Here is a 22,678-nt window from a genome sequence, read left to right as displayed (position 1 = left end):
CGTCCCGTCCACTAGATTATACGTCACACTGGCAGCATCGCCTGAACCTAAAAAACGCACATCGCCGTCTGCTGACTGGAGTGGGCAACGCAGTTGAGGAACCTGAAGTTTATTTTTCATTTATTTCATAAAAGTTTTATATTATATTAAGTCGTTCAAAGAGAAGCATGTGTTGATTGATTTGTGTTTAATGAGTGAGAATTTAAAACAAACTTTACACCCACTACATATTTGCATTGAACCATACTTCTAACATGGATCATTTTGACCCCAGAGGCATATCTTTAATCATACCCTAAATGTGGTTTATTCCATTTTTCATGACTTTGTCAATCAACTTGTTCTTAATAAATCTAAATCGTGGTTTAAGGTTTCTGTATCAAAATGGGCTTTTAACAAATTAAAATCCTTTGGAGTAATTTTGACCCCAGCCAAAAGCACCTTTGATAAATAGGACATTTATTTCAAATCAAAATCAAATCACATTTTATTGGTCACATAGCAGATGTTATTGCAGGTGTAGTGAAGAGCTTGTTTCTAGCTCCGACGGTGCAGTAATGGCTAACAAGTAATATCTAACAATTTCACAACATATACCCAATACACACAAAACGAATGATTTGAATCTAGGTTTCTCTGTAGACATGATCCATCCCACCAGAGCGTGGAGGGGCAACTGTATCAGTGGTTTTGACCAGATAGACACCTGCAGATACACAGTATAGTGCCTCCCATTTCTAAGATTGGACTTTTCTATACCACATATCACATGACTGTGTTCCTGCCAAAGCAGCAGCTACTCTTCCTGGGGTTTATTATGGATCCCCATTAGTTCCTGCCAAGGCAGCAGCTACTCTTCCTGGGGTTTATTATGGATCCCCATTAGTTCCTGCCAAGTAAGAAGTAAGGTCAGGGAGTGTGCCAGCCTGCCTGAAACGCCCCTTTCGAGCAAGAGGTATAAATTATGGGTAATGAATTAACACATTCCCTGCGAGCCCAGGCATTTCAATACATTCAGGATTTGTTACGGTCCATGTGCAATATGCAAATATGATCCTTGCAATTATTCTATGTTCCTTGCAATTACTCATATGTTGTTCATTTCATGAGAGCAACATGATAATTAATGATTTCTGAGCAACCATTTTTTATTTAATGTCTATTAAGAGTATCTTATCAACTTTATTTCACTTGGTGATGTTTCATTATAGAGAACATGACATGACAATACATGACATCTAAGTAGCTGAATATGATTATGGACTAACAGTCTAACAAGGACACAACTCGTGTTATTCTGGTTAAACAGTGGGAGACTAGTTGATAAAGGAGTGGGGATTTTTTTACAATTAGGAAATAATATGTCATGATTTACTCGTACCTCAGCCAGCATTGTGAATGGTTAGGAAATCAAATGTCATGTTTTACTCGTACCTCAGCCAGCATTGTGAATGGTTAGGAAATAATGTCATGTTTTACTCGTACCTCAGCCAGCATTGTGAATGGCTAGGAAATAATGTCATGTTTTACTCGTACCTCAGCCAGCATTGTGAATGGTTAGGAAATAATGTCATGTTTTACTCGTACCTCAGCCAGCATTGTGAATGGTTAGGAAATAATGTCATGTTTTACTCGTACCTCAGCCAGCATTGTGAATGGTTAGGAAATAATGTCATGTTTTACTCGTACCTCAGCCAGCATTGTGAATGGTGTCTGAGGCAGTGACATACTAGACCATGGCAGTAAATCTAATACTTAGGTGTTTTTAGTCAGGCATGAAAGGTCTGTGTTGGTTCTGTGGTTATAAGTTACATCTCTGGCCATGCTGGCAGGGTCTGAATCAAACCCAATGTCCAGTGGGATTGATCTGTCTGATCCAATTGTTTGTTTCAGTAGTTGAATCCTTTGACATATTGTTGATTTCAACTTTTTCCATTTTCAACAAATGTACTGGTTGGTTGAAACGTGATATTAAACGTACATACCATGCACTATATTGACATAGTGGAAGATATACTGAATTTATACTGTTTTTCATACTAAGATGGACCAAGATACGTGTTGCTTTTGCACATATTTGTTCATTGGTTTAGCAAGAGTCTGTTGATTGGTCAGTCATTGGGTTAATTTATTTTGCAATATGTTCAAATCAAGCTTTATTTATACAGCACGTCAGACATGGATGTAACACAATGGCTTCACAGGGAAAAAATTATAAAATGAAAATTAACAGAAATATTTACTACACAACAAACATAAGAGGATAAAAAAAAACAGAAGAATAACAACTGAAAGACTAATGAGCACCCTAAGGAAATGTCATTGATTACAATATTAACAATTGGATGCAACATCCAACCCTAACAAGATGGACAAGCCAGCACAGGTGTAACACATTCTGACTAACGAGGTGATACCAATCGGTTCACCCTACGTGCTGTGGTGGAAATTCTACCCATAATCAATAATGAGGAGAGGCAAAATTAATAATCAATCAAGGTTTTACTTTTATTAAAAGACTTGTTATAACAAGGAGGCTTGCTTCTGGGTTATATACTATCTCAGGATAGGTGCAACCTCAGAGACGACGTACAATGGTTCCAAACACCAACCCCACACATCCTGTGCCAGACCTTGGGCCCCAAATACAATCTCCCACTAGGGGGAGGTGACTGACGCACAGACACTGTGGAGACAAGTGATTGGTTCCTCATTACTCACGCCATCCCTTCACATGGTTTGCAATAAACACACAGTTCACATATGGAAACAATGTTTCCTTCTGATCTCCTTTGCCTAACTCCCTGCTGATATTCTGCCTAGCAACAGGGACATGTGATCGATGCTGATATTCTGCATAGCAACAGGGACATGTGATCGATGCTAATATTCTGCATAGAAACAGGGACATGTGATAGATACTGATATTCTGCCTAGCAACAGGGACATGTGATAGATGCTGATATTCTGCATAGCAACAGGGACATGTGATCGATGCTGATATTCTGCATAGCAACAGGGACATGTGATGGATAAGCCTGACTTCTCCCCTCTCTGGACCCAAGGTGACTGAGGCCCATTTGAGGGAGGAAGTACAGCTGCCAACACCAGAGTCAGAAAGGAGACATTCTAATAACAAGAGGTCAATAGTTCATATCAGCATATTCTGCAGATAAGACATCGTAATTATCTATGTTACTTAGCTAATTCTGATTTCTCCACCACAATCTTTCCCCAGAAACAGGCTCCAAAACAACAGCTCTGTTACTGGTGTGCAGGATATAACCTTTACTCTGTGGAGGATCAAGAGGAACCAGTCAGTTTCTGTCATATTCTTGGCTGAGTGTCCGAACATCATGCGGTCATTCTACACACCCAGGACAGTTAGAACAGGCCTATATTAACACACTTTTCTATGTTATAGGAGTAAGGTTCTTTAACAATCTCAAGCCCAATGCCTCAGCTTAAATAATTATATTTTTTACTACACAAGCATTATTAAGGTTTAACAGAAAATTCCCTCACAGTGCTAACGAGCTATATGTGCTAAAGTCCAACCTCAAAACATAAATGGAACAACCAAAGCCTGTAACACCTTCCCCCTTAAGACAACAAATATATCCTATATTTTTGTTGGACAAGTTCTCACCACCAACAGAAAACAACTTCCATTTCATATTAAAATCAACTAAAATGCATCACCTCCTGTCAACAATTAAAAACAAGAAAAACACATATTTCTAAATAATAATATACAATCTTATTAGTTTTCTCCTTTTTCTTTCTAGAATCCTAAAACTAATTTTGAAATTATAATCAACTACAATGCTTCACCTTCTACAGTATGAACATGGTGTCTACTTGACAGCCTCAAACAAACAAAAATATATTTTCCCCCACTAGCTTCTAGAACTCTCGTCTTCCTAAAACTCACTAGCTTCTAGAATTCTCGTCTTCCTAAAACTCACTAGCTTCTAGAACTCTCGTCCCCTTGGAACGAGCCCAAACAAAACTAATCTCCAATACGGAAAAACATGCAGTCATAATAAATTGTGATCCATGGCAACGCACTGGCTAAATGCAAAACACAAACATTTTGAGTGCCCACCCATCAGCAAGTTTTCCTTGAAATGAACATGTCTGATTTCAAGAGGAAACTCCTGAAATATCCATAGTAACTTTCCACCACACTGCGGAGCTTCTCTCTCTTTTCAGGGTTCACTAGATAGGCATGTTGTTGGATCGGGGCCCAGTCCCCAATGTCATGCTCTAGTACATTTGGGTTGGCACATCTGAGAATGAACCCTGATATCCTAAAAGCAGGGCAACAATGTCAATATAATTGTACCAAAAATTGTCAGTTGGTTGCATAAATAATTATCATTACTAAATGTTACATGAAATGTAAATATGAAATATTTGGTTGCATAGTCTTATTTTCAAAGTCTTTTCAATTACATTTTTCTAGGTGGGATAGCCCCAATGTCAAAACCCAGTTTTAACGTGTCCAAATCAATAACCAATATGCAGAAACATTTTGGGATAAATTCAAAACCTAAACATAACATGTGCTATGTACACAAACATCTGCCACAATAATCATATTACTTGTATTTTTTTAAACAAGCACCTTATGAACAGCACAAGCACCTTATACATTTCACAAGCAGCTATAAATCACTGATATCGATTAGGGGGGAAATCAGGTTGTACATGCTGTTGAAACTAACACAACTAAACAAAAACACATGGAAATGGGAGATATCTTTTACCTCACTGGTTAGAGGACAACTTGCAGAAGACAGTCAGCTACATTTTGGAGTGATGCATTTAAATTTAGGGGTCGCTAAACAAAGGAACGCAACACTTATTTGGCATCACTCTTCGATATCATGTTGAAATCAATTGTGCCGAGAGGAGGGAGATGAAGTTGCACGTCCTGTTAAAACTAACAGCTCAAAAAACACGGAATCTGGGAATAATGTGTACATCACTGGTTAGAGGACAATTTGTAGAAAACAGCTAGCTACATTTTGAAGTGTTGCATTTTGAGTGTAACACAACGCTTTATTTGTTAGTCACTTTTTGTTAAATCATATAAATAGTACTCTTTATTTTTCCCCTGAGGCTAATATCCATATCATGTTGAAATCAATTAAATAGGGGACAAACATTTAGGGTTCTACATTGTGACATTCTGACTGCAGCTTAAACAACAGTGAGAAGACTAGTTAGCTAGCTACCATTATCTGACAAGTCACTATAGTGGCCTGGAAATACGATGACATAGTAATTAGACAACTTTGCCATCATTATCATGCCATTGTGACATCATTAAAATACTCCTACTACAATGTTAAAACATTCTACATTGTGACATTATTTCATTGATATCATGAAACAACTTCATGTATGTATTTTCTGATGTTTGATCAGAGATCTTTTACGAGAATATCTCTTCCCACATTGATCACAGCTATGATATTTCTCTCCTGTGTGGGTACGCTGGTGTGATATCAGGTTGTTTGGCTGAGCAAAACTCTTCCCACATTGATTACAGCTATGAGGTTTCTCTCCAGTGTGTGTTCTCTGGTGTATAGTCAGATTGCTAGATGTAGCAAAACTCTTCCCACATTGAGCACAGCTATAAGGTTTCTCTCCTGTGTGTGTTCTCTGGTGGTATATCAGGCCGCCTGACTGAGTAAATCTCTTCCCACATTGATCACAGCTATGAGGTTTCTCTCCAGTGTGTGTTCTCTGGTGTATAGTCAGATGACTTGACTGAATAAAACTCTTCCCACATTGAGCACAGCTATAAGGTTTCTCTCCTGTGTGTGTTCTCTGGTGTGATATCAGGCAGCTTGACTGAGCAAAACTCTTCCCACATTGAGTACAGCCATGAGGTTTCTCTCCTGTGTGTATTCTCTGGTGTACAGTCAAATAGCAAGATGTAACAAAACTCTTCCCACATTGATCACAGCTATAAGGTTTTTCTCCTGTGTGTGTTCTATGGTGCACTTTCAGGCCGCTTGACGGAGTAAAACTCTTCCCACATTGATCAAAGCTATGAGATTTCTCTCCAGTGTGAATTATCTGGTGTGATTGTAATGTATATGATTTTGAAAAGATCTTCCCACAGTCAGAACAGCAGTGAGATTTCTTCCCTGTTGGTCTCTGCTGGTGTTTCTTGAGGTGTTCTAATCTGGATAGACTCTGTTCTGCCTCGTCAGCATCATGAGGTTGTTGAGGCTCCCCAGAGGATCCACGATAGTCCCGTCTCTCTCCTGTGTGAATGGAAAAGTCAGACAGATTTAAAGGCCCACAACAGTAGAAATCCACTGAAAAAGGTGATGCCAACAGCGTAGCCATGATGTTGTACAACAATTGAAGACTGAATGTTGAATGTTAATATTATTTGACAATTGTCTTAAGACAGTCAAGTGAGCAACAATAGTCATATTGTCTTGTTTTCACATTAGTAGTAACATCGATGATTGTCGGCTAGAAATAAGTTATTCGTGTTGTTGAAACTCTAAGCAATGTGCCAGACGACTTTTGGTCTCCAATATAGGCCCCTTTCTGTGTTTGCTAAAATTGTGGCACGAGGGCGATGCACATGCAATTTGGTTGTAGAAACTCCTCCCTGCTAATGAGGAAACCGATAGTTTTGGATGTCATACATCTGGTTGTAACAAAAATGGTGAGCAAAGATTTTAGTTTTTCACGATGTATTCTGAATGTGAAAATGGGAAAACTCAGGGGAGTAACCTCCATTTCCAGGTTGCTTATGAGTGCATTTCACACTACTTTAGATTATAATTGTAAGGCTCGTTTGAATGTCCTGCTTAATATAATGTTTGTGTCATCATCGCAAATCAACCGCTTTGTACTTCAAAAACACTTCAACCAGTAAAATGCTCTTTGGCTAGCTTTTCCATCAGCCTGACAATGAGGGTTTGTACACTGTTTGCCAAATTGGCCCATAACTTCACCTAACTTCAAAAATATACCTATTAAATGAACGAAGAAGCACTTTGGTTGTTGTTGCATGACATACATAGTGTACTCTACGACCCATAACAGCAACAGAGACCTACTGTAGGACCCATAACTTCACCTAACAATAACGTAGACCTACTGTAGGACCCATAACTTCACCTAACAATAGCATAGACCTACTGTAGGACCCATAACTTCACCTAACAATAACATAGACCTACTGTAGGACCCATAACGTCACCTAACAACAAATATAGGAAAATAGCTCTGTGTGTTGTACAATAGCCTATCCATCAAGGAACAGTTCTCTACACATTATGAGGTAAGTGTCTCTGTGTCCAAACAGACTAACGAGTCCCTACTGTAAATTAAGCAGACAATAACACATTATAAACATAAATTTGTTAGGGATGTTGGATCCAGCGTGGAGCACGGCATAACTGCCACTTTTATATGTTTACATACCCTACATTACTCATCTCATATGTATATACTGTACTCTATACCATCTACTGCATCTTGCCTATGCCGTTCTGTACCATCACTCATTCATATATTTTTATGTTACATATTCTTCATCCCTTTACACCTGTGTGTATAAGGTAGTTGGTGTGAAATTGTTAGGTTAGTTTACTCGTTGGTTATTACTGCATGGTCGGAACTAGAAGCACAAGCATTTCGCTACACTCGCATTAACATCTGCTAACCATGTGTATGTGACAAATAACATTATATTTGATTTGAACTGTCTTTACCAGAGTAATGAATGAAGAAGCACTTTGGTTGTTGCATGTCGTGATGTTTGTCATGTGATTGTCATTCAGAAAATTATTTCCTGGATCAGCTGATGATCGTTGAACATGTGACTAACAAAACAGCTACAGTATTAAGAATTATGTGTAATTATTGAAGAACCACGTTAATGACAGTATCCATTTGGGTGTTGTCAATAAAGTTAAGGTGACTCTCGGTTAGAACCATTGGATTTTGCATACTCTGAAATGATTTAAGATTTCTGTGGCCATAAACTGTTTTCCCAGCGTAATATAAGGAAACTAAATGTTACGTAGGTAGAGTGCATTTCAGAGATCTGAATACAAAAAACTGTACTAACAGGACAATAACCTAAACCACAAGGCCAAATCTACATTGGAGGAGCTTACCAAGATGACATTGAATGTTCCTGAGTGGCCTAGTTACAGTTTGGACTTAAATTGTCTTGAAAGTCTATAGCAAGGCTTTGAAATGGCTTTCTAGCAATGATCAACAACCAACTTGACAGAACAGGAAGGATTTTAAAAATAATAATGAATATTCACATGAAGATCAGTCGCCTATTGGATGACATCACGACTTCCCATCAAGCCAACTCCTTGAATGCCTTACTATGACATCACCCACTTCTTCTAGTTTGCAGTTCTCTAAAAAAAAAAAATATTTTGCTCAAAACATTTATTTGTTTCCCTTTAGTGTGTTTATACTTTACAACAGGAAAAGTTTTTTTTTTTTTTTTTTTTTTTTTTTTTTAAATCACTGGAGGACGTCATGAACAATTTCTACATAATTTTTCCCCCACCTTTATTTAACCAGGTAGGCCAGTTGAGAACAAGTTCTCATTTACAACTGCGACCTGGCCAAGATAAAGCAAAGCAGTGCGACAAAAACAACAGAGTTACACGTGGGATAAACAAAAGTACAGTCAATAACACAATAGAAAAATCTATATACAGTGTGTGCAAATGGAGTACAGAGGTAAGGCAATAAATAGGCCATAGTAGCAAAGTAATTACAATTTAGCATTAACACTGGAGTGATAGATGTGCAGATGATGATGTGCAAGTAGAAATACTGGTGTGAGCAAAAAAAGTAAATAAAAACATGGGGATGAGGTAGGCAGTTGGATGTGCTATTTACAGATGGGCTGTGTACATCTGCAGCGATCGGTAAGCTGCTCAGATAGCTGATTCTTAAAGTTAGTGAGGGAGATATAAGTCTCCAACTTCAGCGATTTTTGCAATTTGTTCCAGTCATTGGCAGCAGAGAACTGGAAGGAAATGTGGCCAAAGTAGGTGTTGGCTTTGGGGATGACCAGTGAGATATACTTCCTGGAGCGCGTGCTATGGGTGTTGCTATGGTGACCAGTGAGCTGAGTTAAGGCGGCTTAGCAAAGACTTATAGATGACCTGGAGCCAGTGGGTTTGGCGACAAATATGTAGCGAGGGCCAGCCGACGAGAGCAGTGGTATATGGGGCTTTGGTGAGAAAACGGATGGCACTGTGATAGACTGCATCCAATTTACTGAGTAGAGTGTTGGAGGCTATTTTGAAAATGAAATCGCCGAAGTCAAGGATCGGTAGGATAGTCAGTTTTACGAGGGTATGTTTGGCAGCGTGAGTGAAGGAGGCTTTGCTGCGAAATAGGAAGCCGATTTTAGATTTAATTTTGGATTGTAAATGCTTAAGGAGAGTTTACAGTCTAGCCAGACACCTAGGTATCTATAGTTGTCCACATATTCTAAGTCAGAACCGTCCAGAGTAGTGATGCTGGACAGCGGGTACGGGCAGCGATCGGTTGAAGAGCATACATTAGTTTTACTAGCGTTTAAGAGCAATTGGAGGCCACGGAAGGAGTGTATGGCATTGAAGCTCGTTTGGAGTTTTGTTAACAGTGTCCAAAGAAGGGCCAGATACAGTGGGGAGAACAAGTATTTGATACACTGCCGATTTTGAAGGTTTTCCTACTTACAAAGCATGTAGAGGTCTGTAATTTTTATCATAGGTACACTTCAACTGTGAGAGACGGAATCTAAAACAAAAATCCAGAAAATCACATTGTATGATTTTTAAGTAATTAAATTGCATTTTATTGCGTGACATAAGTATTTGATACATCAGAAAAGCAGAACTTAATATTTGGTACAGAAACCTTTGTTTGCAATTACAAAGATCATACGTTTCCTGTAGTTATTGACCAGGTTTGCACACACTGCAGCAGGGATTTTGGCCCACTCCTCCATACATACCTTCTCCAGATCCTTCAGGTTTCGGGGCTGTCGGTGGGCAATACGGACGTTCAGCTCCCTCCAAAGATTTTCTATTGGGTTCAGGTCTGGAGACTGGCTAGGCCACTCCAGGACCTTGAGATGCTTCTTACGGAGCCACTCCTTAGTTGCCCTGGCTGTGTGTTTCGGGTCGTTGTCATGCTGGAAGATCCAGCCACGACCCATCTTCAATGCTCTTACTGAGGGAAGGAGGTTTTTGGCCAAGATCTCGCGATACATGGCCCCATCCATCCTCCCCTCAATACGGTGCAGTCGTCCTGTCCCCTTTGCAGAAAAGCATCCCCAAAGAATTATGTTTCCACCTCCATGCTTCACGGTTGGGAGGGTGTTCTTGGGGTTGTACTCAACCTTCTTCTTCCTCCAAACACGGCGAGTGGAGTTTAGACCAAAAAGCTCTATTTTTGTCTCATCAGACCACATGACCTTCTCCCATTCCTCCTCTGGATCATCCAGATGGTCATTGGCAAACTTCAGACGGGCCTGGACATGCGCTGGCTTGAGCAGGGGGACCTTGCGTGCGCTGCAGGATTTCAATCCATGACAGCGTAGTGTGTTACTAATGGTTTTCTTTGAGACTGTGGTCCCAGCTCTCTTCAGGTCATTGACCAGGTCCTGCCGTGTAGTTCTGGGCTGATCCCTCACCTTCCTTATGATCATTGATGCCCCACGAGGTGAGATCTTGCATGGAGCCCCAGACCGAGGGTGATTGACCGTCATCTTGAACATCTTCCATTTTCTAATAATTGCGCCAACAGTTGTTGCCTTCTCACCAAGCTGCTTGCCTATTGTCCTGTAGCCCATCCCAGCCTTGTGCAGGTCTACAATTTTATCCCTGATGTCCTTACACAGCTCTCTGGTCTTGGCCATTGTGGAGAGATTGGAGTCTGTTTGATTGAGTGTGTGTACAGGTGTCTTTTATACAGGTAACAAGTTCAAACAGGTGCAGTTAATACAGGTAATGAGTGGAGAACAGGAGGGCTTCTAAAAGAAAAACTAACAGGTCTGTGAGAGCCGGAATTCTTACTGGTTGGTAGGTGATCAAATACTTATGTCACGCAATAAAATGCAATTTAATTACTTAAAAATCATACAATGTGATTTTCTGGATTTTTGTTTTAGATTCCGTCTCTCACAGTTGAAGTGTACCTATGATAAAAATTACAGACCTCTACATGCTTTGTAAGTAGGAAAACCTTCAAAATCGGCAGTGTATCAAATACTTGTTCTCCCCACTGTATATACAGAATGGTGTCGTCTGCGTAGAGGCGGATCAAGGAATCACCCGCAGCAAGAGCAACATCGTTGGTATATACAGAGAAAAGAGTCGGCCCGAGAATTGAACCCTATGGTACCCCCATAGAGACTGCCAGAGGTCAACAGGCCCTCCGATTTGACACACTGAACTCTATCTGAGAAGTAGTTTGTGAACCAGGCGAGTCAGTCATTTGAGAAACCAAGGCTGTTGAGTCTGCCGATAAGAATACGGTGATTGACAGAGTCGAAAGCCTTGGCCAGGTTGATGAAGACGGCTGCACAGTCCTGTCTTTTATCGATGGCGGTTATGATATCGTTTAGTACCTTGAGCGTGGCTGAGGTGCACCCGTGAACAGCTCGGAAACCGGATTGCACAGCGGAGAAGGTACGGCGGGATTCAAAATGGTCAGTGATCTGTTTGTTAACTTGGCTTTCGAAGACTTTAGAAAGGCAGGGCAGGATGGATATAGGTCTGTAACCGTTTGGGTCTGGAGTGTCACCCCCTTTGAAGAGGGGGATGACCGCGGATGCTTTCCAATCTTTATGAATCTCAGACGATACGAAAGAGAGGTTGAACAGACTAGTAATAGGGGTTGCCACAATGGCGGCGGATATTTTTAGAAAGAGAGGGTCCAGATTGTTTAGCCCAGCTGATTTGTACGGGTCCAGGTTTTGCAACTCTTTCAGAACATCAGCTATCTGGATTTGGGTGAAGGAGAAGCTGGGGAGGTTTGGGAAAGTAGCTGCGGGGGGTGGGGAGCTGTTGTCCGGGGTTGGGGTAGCCAGGAGGAAAGCATGGCCAGCCGTAGAGAAATGCTTATTGAAATTCTCGATTATCGTGGATTTATCGGTAGTGACAGTGTTTCCTAGCCTCAGTGCAGTGGGTAGCTGGGATGAGGTGCTCTTATTCTCCATGGACTTTACAGTGTCCCAAAACTTTTGGGAGTTAGAGCTACAGGATGCAAATTTCTGTTTGAAAAAGCTAGCTTTTGCTTTCCTAACTGACTGTGTGAATTAGTTCCTGACTTCTATAAAAAGTTGCATATCGCAGGGACTATTCGATGCTAGTGCAGTACGCAACAGGATGTTTTTGTGCTGGTCGAGTGCAGTCAGGTCTGGAGTGAACCAAGGGCTATATCTGTTCTAAGTTTTACATTTTTTGAAAGGGGCATGCTTATTTAAGGTGGTGAGGAAATTACTTTTAAAGAACAACCAGGCATCCCAGTTTAGGTCACCTAACAGAACGAACTCTGAAGATAGATGGGGGGCAATCAATTCACATATGGTGTCCAGGGCACAGCTGGGAGCTGAGGGGGGTCTGTAACAGGCGGCAACAGTGAGAGACTTATTTCTGGAGAGATTCATTTTTAAAATTAGTAGCTCGAACTGTTTGGGCTTAGACCTGGAAAGTAGGATAGAACTTTGCAGGCCATCTCTGCAGTAGATTGCAACTCCTCCCCCTTTGGCAGTTCTATCTTGATGGAAAATGTTGTAGTTGGGGATGGAAATTTCAGAATTTTTGGTGGCCTTCCAAAGCCAGGATTCAGACGCGGCAAGGACATCAAGGTGGGCGGAGTGTGCTAAAGCAGTGAGTAAAACAAACTTAGGGAGGAGTCTTCTGATAACATGCATGAAACCAAGGCTTTTACGGTTACAGAAGTCAACAAATGAGAGTGCCTGGGGACACACAGGGCCTGGGTTAACCTCTACATCACCCGAGGAACAGAGGAGTAGGATGAGGGTACGGCTAAAGGCTATCAGACCTGGTCGTCTAGTGGGTTGTGAACAGAGAATAAAAGGAGCAGATTTCTGGGCGTGGTAGGATAGATTCAAGGCATAATGTACAGACAGGGGTATGGTAGTGTGCGGGTACAGTGAAGGTAAACCTAGGCATTGATTGACGATAAGAGAGGTTGCATCTCTTGAGGCACCAGTTATGCTAGGTGAGGTGTCAGGGAAATTGCAAGATTATGTTATAATGCTTGTATTGCATTATAATGGTTGTTTTATTCGACAGAATAGAGTATTCTGTTAACTATTGTGTGTGTGTTCTACTGAGGATGGGCCTCTATGAGATAACACTGACAGAGGAGATTTACGATGTCTTTGGGTGATAAAACCAAAAGAGCATTCCAGAGAACATGAGTTAATGGTTCTGTTCTATACCGTACCAGGAAGAGACGATTCCAGTTTGGAGTAGGAGGGCCAGACACTGGTCTATACAATGAATACTGTTGACACAGCAGATGCTGTCTACTATGTATTATAGATATCTTTCATACAAATCTTAACCTTGTGACCATTCTATGTATCTGTTGTTCGTCATGTAGGTTGAAAGGGGTGTATCTTGGCTATAAAAGCTCTTTGTACTTTTGTTTTGCCACTCTCAACTGATCATTAGAAAATTGTGAATCGTTGATAAGTCATTGCTATTGCAAAGCTCTTATTATTAAAGATTTAGTTTAAGTATAACTCTGACTTGTGTGAAGTTTGTCTCTCCTTATTTGATAGTAAAGAAATGAACCACCACAGAGGTCACCGCATGTGTGGGAGGTGGGACAAAAGAGCTCTCTGAGGCATGTTGAGTTGGACTAGGGGCTCCGCAGTCAAATAAAACAATGATAACTACCCTAAACAACAGTATACAAGGCATATTGACATTAGAGGGACATAAAGCGAGGCATAAAGCAATCACAGGTGTTGATTGGGAGAGCTAGCTAAGACAACAGGTAAGACAACCACAGTTCATCAGCTAAGACAACAACAACTGGTAAAATGGCGATGAATGGGCAGAGAGGGTCAGTTAACTCCAGAGGCATCAGCTATGTAGCCAAGTGATCATAGGGTCCAGTGAACAGAAATATATGAATCAGGGAAGCCATTAGGGAGTCATTACTACGCTAGCCGGGAGATGCGCCTGGCTCGAGGCTAACTGGTGCTAGCCTCGTCACCGATGTCTGGCAAAGGCCGGTTGAGGGCACATGGGACGGACTTGCGTCGACAGACCAGTCGTGATGGATCGGCGGGGCTCCGTGTCGACAAAGGGTCCAGGCCAATTGGCAAAAGAGGTATTGTAGCTGGAGTAATTTTGTTTGCTAGCCGGGAGATGCACCTGGCTCGAGGCTAACTGGTGTTAGCTTCGGGACAAGGGCGTTAGCCACTATAGCCAATCCGGTGCAAAGGTCCAGAGCTTACGGCAAGAATCCGGTGATGTAGTGGCTTCTAGTCGTCTTAGTGAAGAGTCTGGGAGGCATCAGCTGTGTAGCCGAGTGATCATAGTGTCCACTAAGCAGGCCAGGAGATGGGCCTGGCTCAAGGCTAGCTTCGGGGCTGGGCCACTCGGTAGCAGCTAGCTAGCTGCGATTATCCGGTGTAATGGTCCAGAGCTTACGGCAGGAATACAGTGATGTAGTGGAGAAAAACAGTCCGATATGCTCAGGGTTGATATTGCGCTGTGCAGACTGGCAGTTATTATCCAGGCTAAAAGCGGCTGGTGTCTGAGCTAAAAAGGTAAAGGCCGCTAGCAGTGGCTAACAATGACTAAATAGCTAGTAGATAATTAGCTGGTTAGCTCCTGATGGCTAGCTGCTGATGGAGGTTCTAGCTATAGGGTCTAAAAAATAGCAGATCGGTATCACATTGGGTGAGGCGGGTTGCTGGAAGGTATATTTAATTTAAAAATGGAAAAAGAGATTGAAATATATTGCAATATATACAAAAAAACATAACATTTACAACAAACACGTCTTACTGCTACGCCATCTTGGATTACAAGATGACTCTCAGTTAAAAACCATTGGATTTAGCAAACTTTGAAATGATTTAGGATTTCTGTGAACATAAACTGTTTTCCCAGCGTAACATAATTAGCCACTAAATGATACGTAGTTCGAGTGCATTTCAGAATACAAAAAAACTGTCCGACAGCAAGATCCCCTATTTAAGTTGAAGTTCATCATATGACAAGAGTAATGTTTTGACTATAACTACTGTTCCCTGAAGGAAGGAAACTGCATACTATTAAATTCACGCCTCGCTGGAAGCCCTGCCTTCTATAGGTGATGAGCGTGAGGCTCGGGTTAATTCCTTAAATTTAATACCGCTCTTCACGGACCCAGGAAGGGGTGGGGCCAAACAGGTGTTGTACCTCGTTTCCCTCCTTCAGGGAACACTAATTATAGTGTTAGATTCAAAATTTTCAGAGTAAATAACTCACGGACACTAGAGAAGCTTAACCAAGTTTAATTATTCCCAAAGGGTCGTTACAGCTGTAATTCAGACAAAAACATGTTCTCACCACCACAAGTATATATACCCCACTTTGGACACTCCTCCTTCTCTCCAATCCTTACATCTTCCGGTTCGACAGGAAGAGGGTAACAGGATACTAAACCCTTATTACTCCCTTCAGGGGATCTGACCTGACCTCAACCCCTCCTTCGCCTAATCCACAGATGTCCATCCGCTTCCCCTATAGCAATCCTGTGTTCTCCTCCCGTCCACCCAGCACATTCCACAGCCACTCTGTCTTTCTACAGATCTCACTCCTTTATATACTCTGCGTCTGATCTATCATGTCTTTAATATCTCAATGTTCAAAGTTTAGCCCGAATCAAACAATAGTCATAAAGTTACACTCCCTTTCAGTCGGTCAACTTCGGTAAAACATACTATGGGGAATTACAATCATTACCCATGCCGACCCAAACGGATACTAAATGAAACGGCCCATGGCAGACCACCCAGACCTGACCCCACAAGATGCGTCAGTTTTGTCAATTTATTCATTGTCTTTTGTTTGAAACACTCCTGCCAATGTTGAGAAAGGACGCACACCTGATTACGCATATAGAAGTAGGATTAGTCTACCTGGCCTGCGCGCAAATTTAGGCCTATTAATGTGCCCATTTGGGGATGTCTGATAGTCTTAACGCACCACCACTAATGAGTTGTGGAGCTTCTCAAAGAAATTTTTTCTTCACCTCAAACAGCAAGTAAACAAAGTCTAATCAAAATCAATTGCGAATGACAATAGTTCCTCAAATTATTTTCGTTAAATATTTCTAGCTCTCGCCCTTTCGATAACCACTCAGCATAAAAGGGAAAAATGTAACGCTCTGATCCAGTGGAAATGTCATAAAATACCTGATTACTTCTTATTCTTTGCACAAATAGCCGACAGCTGTGTCTGTCCCAAACTCACTGGCGTGGGAAACTCTGAGGGCCCAGAATATTTTATACAATGTTGCAAGCTTGCTATCTCGAGTTTTGGGCCGAACCAGTTGATAGTTGATACAATGTTTCAAGTTCGTTGTAGACAGGCCATGTGCAGCAAATGTGATTTCTAGGATATTTTCTACCTGCAGGCTGCAATGTTTTTATTTGTTGGCTTTATGTAGGCTATTTTTACATAGTTGGCAATGGCAATAAAAGTTATTTTTAAATTTGTATAATTTTCATTTAGATTTAGATAGAATGTAGATGAATCTACATTCTATGATTCTACATTCTATGATTTTGAGATACTATTTTGAATTAAATTCAACTGTTCCAGTAAAATGTGCAGATGAAAATCCTAACTGGCACGCAGATTGGTAGAAATGGTAAGATAACTTGGCACTCCAAATGGAAAAGGTTGCCGACCGCTGGTGTAGCACATTACCGGAAACTTCAGGATCACAACGGCAGTATTTTTCTCCTTCTGGTTAAGTTATCTTGATCTCTGGCTCCCTCGAGTCTTAATTATTTAATCAAACACGTGCTTAAAGCATCAGACCAGTTCAGTACATATAGTTGATTTTATTAAAACACATGGGGTGTGTATATATATGGAAAAATAAATACAACATTTCAACCAATCGATTGGTAGAATGAACAGACGACTCTTGGTTGACTAAGATTATTTTAGGTGGGGACAGCACTAGAAAATGATTTTGGTGCTCCTGAGTGGCGCAGCGGTCTAAGATACTGCATCTCAGTGCTTGAGGCGTCACTACAGACCCCCCGGTTCGAGTCCAGGCTGTGTTTACAACCGGCCGTGATTGTGAATTAAATAAAGGTTAAATTAAATAAAACATAGTTCATTCAGAAAGTTCAGACCCCTTTCCTTTTCCACATTTTGTTACATTACAGCTTTATTTTAAAATGGATTTTAAAAAAAATAGAATCCTCATTAATCTACACACAATAATGAAAAAGTGAAAACAGGTAAAAAACAGAAATACCTTATTTACATACGTATTCAGACCTTTTGCTATGAGACTCAAAATTGCTTTCAGGTGCATCCTGTTTCCATTAATCATCCTTGAGATGTATCTACAACTTGTTCGTAGTCCACCTGTGGTAAATTCAATTGATTGGATATGATTTGGAAGGCACACACCTGTCTATATAAGGTCCAACAGTTGACAGTGCATGTCAGAGCAAAAACCAAGCAATGAGGTCGAAGGAATTGTCCTTAGAGCTCCGAGACAGGATTGTGTCGAGGCACAGATCTGGGGAAGGGTACCAAAAAAAATTCTGCAGCATTGAAGGTCCCTAAGAACACAGTGGCCTCCATCATTCTTAAATTGAATACTCTTCCTAGAGCTGGTCACCCAGCCAAACTGAGCGATTGGGGAAGAAGGGCCTTGGTCAGGGAGGTGACCAAAAACCTGATGGTCACTCTGACAGAGCTCCAAAGTTCCTTTGTGGAGATGGGCGAACCTTGCAGAAGGACAACGATCTCTGCAGCACTCCACCAATCAGACCTTTATGGTAGAGTGGCCAGACGGAAACCACTCCTGAGTAAAAGGCACATGACAGCTTGCTTGGAGTTTGACAAAAGGCACCTCAATGACTCTCAGACCATGAGAAACAAGATTCTCTGGTCTGATGAAACCTAGATTGAACTCTTTGGCCTGAATGCCAAGCGTCATGCCTGGAGGAAACCTGGCACCATCCCTACGGTGAAGCATGGTGGTGGCAGAATCATGCTGTGGGGATGTTTTTCAGCTGCAGGGACTGGGAGACTAGTCAGTATAGAGGGAAATATTAACGGAGCAAAGTGCAGAGAGATCCATGATGAAAGACCTGCTCCAGAGCACTCAGGACCTCAGACTGGGGCAAAGGTTCACCGTCCAACAGGACAACGACCTTAAGCACACAGCCAAGACAACGCAGGAGTGGCTTCGGCAGAAGTCTCTGAATGTCCTTGAGTGACACAGCCAGAGCTCGGACTTGAGCCCGATCTAACATCTCTGGAGAGACCTGAAAATAGCTGTGCAGTGATGTTCCCCATCCAACTTGACAGAGCTTGAGAGGATCTGCAGAGAAGGATGGGAGAAACTCCCCAAATGCAGGTGTGCCAAATAAATTAGCTAAATGAAAGAGGGGAAAAAATAACTTGATCAATTTTAGAATAAGGCTTTAACGTAACAAAATGTGGAAAAAGTCAAGGGGTCTGAATACTTTCCGAATGCACTGTATACAGCAACAGCTCCCCCATAAGCATTCCTGTCTTTTCTGTAGATGTTATATCGCTGTATTGCTACTGCTGTATCAAAGGAATTATCTCAGTGAGTTTCAGAGATGAACAGTACAGTGCATTCCAAATTCAATAGGCAGGCAAGTAAACAAAATAAAAACTATTCCAGAAAATGTCAAAGCGTATATAACGCCCGTCCAAGAGACTGTCGACCAATCACATTCACATTGTCATGCTGTGACACGCATTTCCTAAGCTAATTCTCACGAAATCCCTTTTTAAAGCCAGGGTATGAGTCGAGAAACATGCTTATTTTCCTTGAAAGTACGTAATGTCACGATTGCAAAGCTATACGATATTACAGAGAACAAGTTAATTATCTCACATCTCTGAAAATATTCGTATTGTTGTGCTTCTTGTTCACAGAGGGTAATTCATGCCAAGGTTATTTTCTTTAAGCTGTTAATACGAATTGAAAGGAGTTTCCAATATCCTAATTTCTTAAAGTATTTTTGGTGATAGCAAGTGATAGTGATACACAAGCTAGGTCTATTTGAAACATTGCCATCCCATGGCAGCATTTACCAGCCACCAGGTTCAGAAGCTTTAAAAACACGTAAAAAATATTTAAAACCCAATTCTATTTTTGCCCAAAGTTAAGATATAAATGATTCAAACTGAACATAATATTATTATTTAATATAATATTATTTTAGGCTAATTTAGTTTGAGTCAAAGATAGTTTTGGAATAGTTTTCATTTCTCAAACAGGTTTGTTATTTTATTTCAGTTTACTAAATAGTTTTCCCCTAATTACTTTTTCTATAATAAGCATGGAGGTTTCCCCTATCAACCTGTCATAGGTACTGGCAACAAAGCGCCTGGTAAACCTAGCTGGGAACGGGACAGACGGAACCCTTCTGTGGTAACAGACAGGGGCGATTTGTAATAAAATCTAATTCCCAAGAATGGTGTTCATATGAACCACAGAGACAGTGTGTGGGATAATAACATGGCCGTGTCCAACCCTGCTTGTTCCCCCTTAACCTGTATCACTAGACACCTCATAGTGAGCTACAGGTAGGAATCAGAAATTAATCCCAATAATGAGACACCTCTGGGGAGGGGTGTCAGCAACACAAAAAACAATATATATATATATATATATATATAGTGTTTTATGACAAACCGTTTTTTACAAATCCGTCAAGACACCAACTTAGACTTTACCGTGAAATGCTTTACTTACAAGCCCTTAACCAACAGTGCAGTTCAAGAAGAAGAAAACGTTAACCAAGTAGACTAAAATAAAAAGTAATAATAAAAAGTAACACAATGAAAATAACGAGGATATATACAGGGGGCACCGGTATCGAGTCAGTGTGCGAGGGTACAGGCTAGTTGAGGTAATCTGTACATGAAGGTGGGAGCGTAGTGACTATGCATAGGTAACAAACAATCAGCGAGTAGCAGCAGTGCACAAAAGGGAGGGGGGGGGGTCAATGTAAATTGTCCGGTGGCGATTTTATGAATTGTTCAGCAGTCTTATGACTTGGGGGTAGAAGCTGTTGAGGAGGCTTTTGGTCCTAGACTTGGCGCTCCGGTACCGCTTGCCATGCGGTAGCAGAGAAAACAGTCTATGACTTGGGTGACTGGAGTCTCTGACAATTTTGTGGGCTTTCCTCTGACACCGCCTATTATATAGGTCTTGGATGGCAGGAAGCTTGGCCACAGTGATGTACTGGGCCGTTCGCACTACCCTCTGTAGCGCCTTACGGTCAGATGCCGAGCAGTTGCCATAACAGGCGGTGATGCAACCGGTCAGGATGCTCTTGATGGTGCAGCTGTATTACCTTTTGAGGATCTGGGGACCCATGCCAAATCTTTTCAGTCTCCTGAGGGGGAAGAGGTTTTGTTGTGCCCTCTTCACGACTGTCTTGGTATATACCCACGTGGGTGATTGAAAGATGAACTGAGGTCCACACTCCAGTCCAGTTGATGGTGGTAATGGACCTTAAAGTTGGTTGCCAACCGCCATATAAAGTCCAAAGAAGAAAAAGAAGCCTGAAGGAAGGAGAAATTACGAGAAACTAATTCTGTTTACCGTTTGGGGCGTCACGACTGGTTACCTATTTTGATGTGATATGAAAGTATTGTGTGAAATTATTTTGATGTGATATGAAAGTATTATGTGAAATTATTTTGATGTGATATGAAAGTATTATGTGAAATTATTTTTATGTGATATTTAAGTATTGTGGTCCCGTGTGGCTCAGTTGGTAGAGCATGGCGCTTGCAACGCCAGGGTTGTGGGTTCATTCCCCACGGGGGGACCAGGATGAATATGGATGAATATGTATGAACTTTCCAATTTGTAAGTCGCTCTGGATAAGAGCGTCTGCTAAATGACTTAAATGTAAATGTAAATTGTGTGAGCTTATGTTGATATGATATGAAAGTACAGCGATTTATGTTTCTAGAAACGTATCACAATTGAGAATCGGGTTGACATTTAGGTGGATTATTTGACTATTTTACCTGCCAGAGCCAGTCTACCTCTTACAGTCCTTGGACCTTGAGGAGTAACGGAGGCAGCAATCAGCAGTAGAAACAATAACAAAGCGTACTCCCTGCCCGTTTCGGTAAAAAGCTGAGGGATGTGGCTGGAGAAATGTAACCATCCATGATATCATGCCAGAGCCAGTCTACCTCATACAGTCCTTGGACCTTGAGGAGTAACGGAGGCAGCAATCAGCAGTAGAAACAATAACAAAGCGTACTCCCTGCCCGTTTCGGTAAAAAGCTGAGGGATGTGGCTGGAGAAATGTAACCATCCATGATATCAACATTATAGTTTTAACCATGTTTTGAGGATATACGGTGTTTGTTTATATTTACTGACAAACACTGGAGTAAAAAAATCTTATATTTGGGCTTCTGATGGGGTATGACAGTTGAACTAAGCTCATGGTGCATTTATAAGTGAATTCTTCGAGAAACAGATGGGTACATATTAATGTATAAGTCCCAAAATGGATGTAACAACTGCTGATTGCCCTTTTAAGACTACATATTGGGTTAATCTAATAGGAGATATTGAGGACTACAGTATTTCAGTCATTGTCCTTGGATGCATTTGACCAATTGTTAACGTTGTGTCCACTCTTGATGTTCTACACGTTACAGTGTAGCTTCAGCCATTCCTACAGAACAACATTAAAGTGTAGAACCCCTTTACTGCATATTGGTTCAACGACTGCAGAGACGGTACTTACTGGTGTTAAACAGAGCTCCAACCTCCTCTTCTTCCTCCAATGTGACAGTAATCTCCCCCTCCTCCTCTTTCACTCCAAAAACTGCATCCTCCTCTTTCTCCTCTTCTTTTACTGTAACATCCTCCTCTTTCACTCTGAACGCATCTTCCTCTTCTTTCACTGAAACGTCTTTCTCTTCTTCTTTCACGGTAACAGCCTCACCCTCTACTTGTTTTTGTATTGTAACATCTTTCTCTTCCTCCTCCTCTTTCACGAGATATTCTTTCTCTGTCCAGCAGACCGCCTCTTCTTTAGCAGGAGGGGAGTAGCTTAGTGAACTCATGGTCGGGGATGTTAGCTAGCTAGCATTAGCGACTAGCCTAGTTCTAAGCTAACTTAGCAAACCTGCTAGCTGACAAACGTAAATATAAAATTGAATGGGCCAACAAGTACATACGACATAAGTGTGTAACAGCGACTAATATACGTCAAAACAGTGTAAAGAGCGTGAATGTTGTAGCTATGTTTGCTAGAGAGCTACCGTGGTGTCTGACTAGCTGTTGTTGTTGAAAGAGCGTCCCGTCCACTAGATTATACGTCACACTGGCAGCATCTCCTGAACCTAAAAGACGCACATCGCCATCT

General features: G+C 41.3%; 1 protein-coding gene across 3 annotated transcripts; it reads right to left on the bottom strand.

The window, feature by feature from the left end:
- Nucleotides 1–2,483: 2,483 nt before the first annotated feature.
- Nucleotides 2,484–22,609, bottom strand: LOC139554272 (zinc finger protein 180-like). 3 transcript variants are annotated; one of them, XM_071367033.1, is made up of 3 exons: nt 22,173–22,609; nt 22,055–22,112; nt 2,484–6,284 (listed from the first exon to the last, which is right to left on the bottom strand). In XM_071367033.1, exons 1-3 carry the CDS (start codon nt 22,374–22,376, stop codon nt 5,407–5,409), a joined length of 1,140 nt encoding a protein of 379 aa, XP_071223134.1. In that variant the 5' UTR covers nt 22,377–22,609; the 3' UTR covers nt 2,484–5,406. The 3 variants fall into 3 exon arrangements, with proteins under 3 accessions (XP_071223134.1, XP_071223133.1, XP_071223132.1); XM_071367032.1 differs by having other exon boundaries at nt 22,055–22,154; nt 22,188–22,609; XM_071367031.1 differs by having other exon boundaries at nt 22,055–22,609.
- Nucleotides 22,610–22,678: the final 69 nt, after the last annotated feature.

Source organism: Salvelinus alpinus, chromosome 26 (genome assembly GCF_045679555.1).
Source record: "Salvelinus alpinus chromosome 26, SLU_Salpinus.1, whole genome shotgun sequence".
In the NCBI taxonomy this organism is placed as follows: Eukaryota; Metazoa; Chordata; class Actinopteri; order Salmoniformes; family Salmonidae; genus Salvelinus; species Salvelinus alpinus.
This window is presented reverse-complemented; position numbering and strand designations above follow the sequence as displayed.

Coding starts and splice junctions, on each gene's coding strand:
- LOC139554272 (XM_071367031.1), bottom strand. CDS start 22,376: ATGAGTTCACTAAGCTACTCCCCTCCTGCTAAAGAAGAGGCGGTCTGC. Junction 6,285..22,054: donor TGGAGCTCTGTTTAACACCA/GTAAGTACCGTC, acceptor CCATTCACACAG/GAGAGAGACGGGACTATCGT.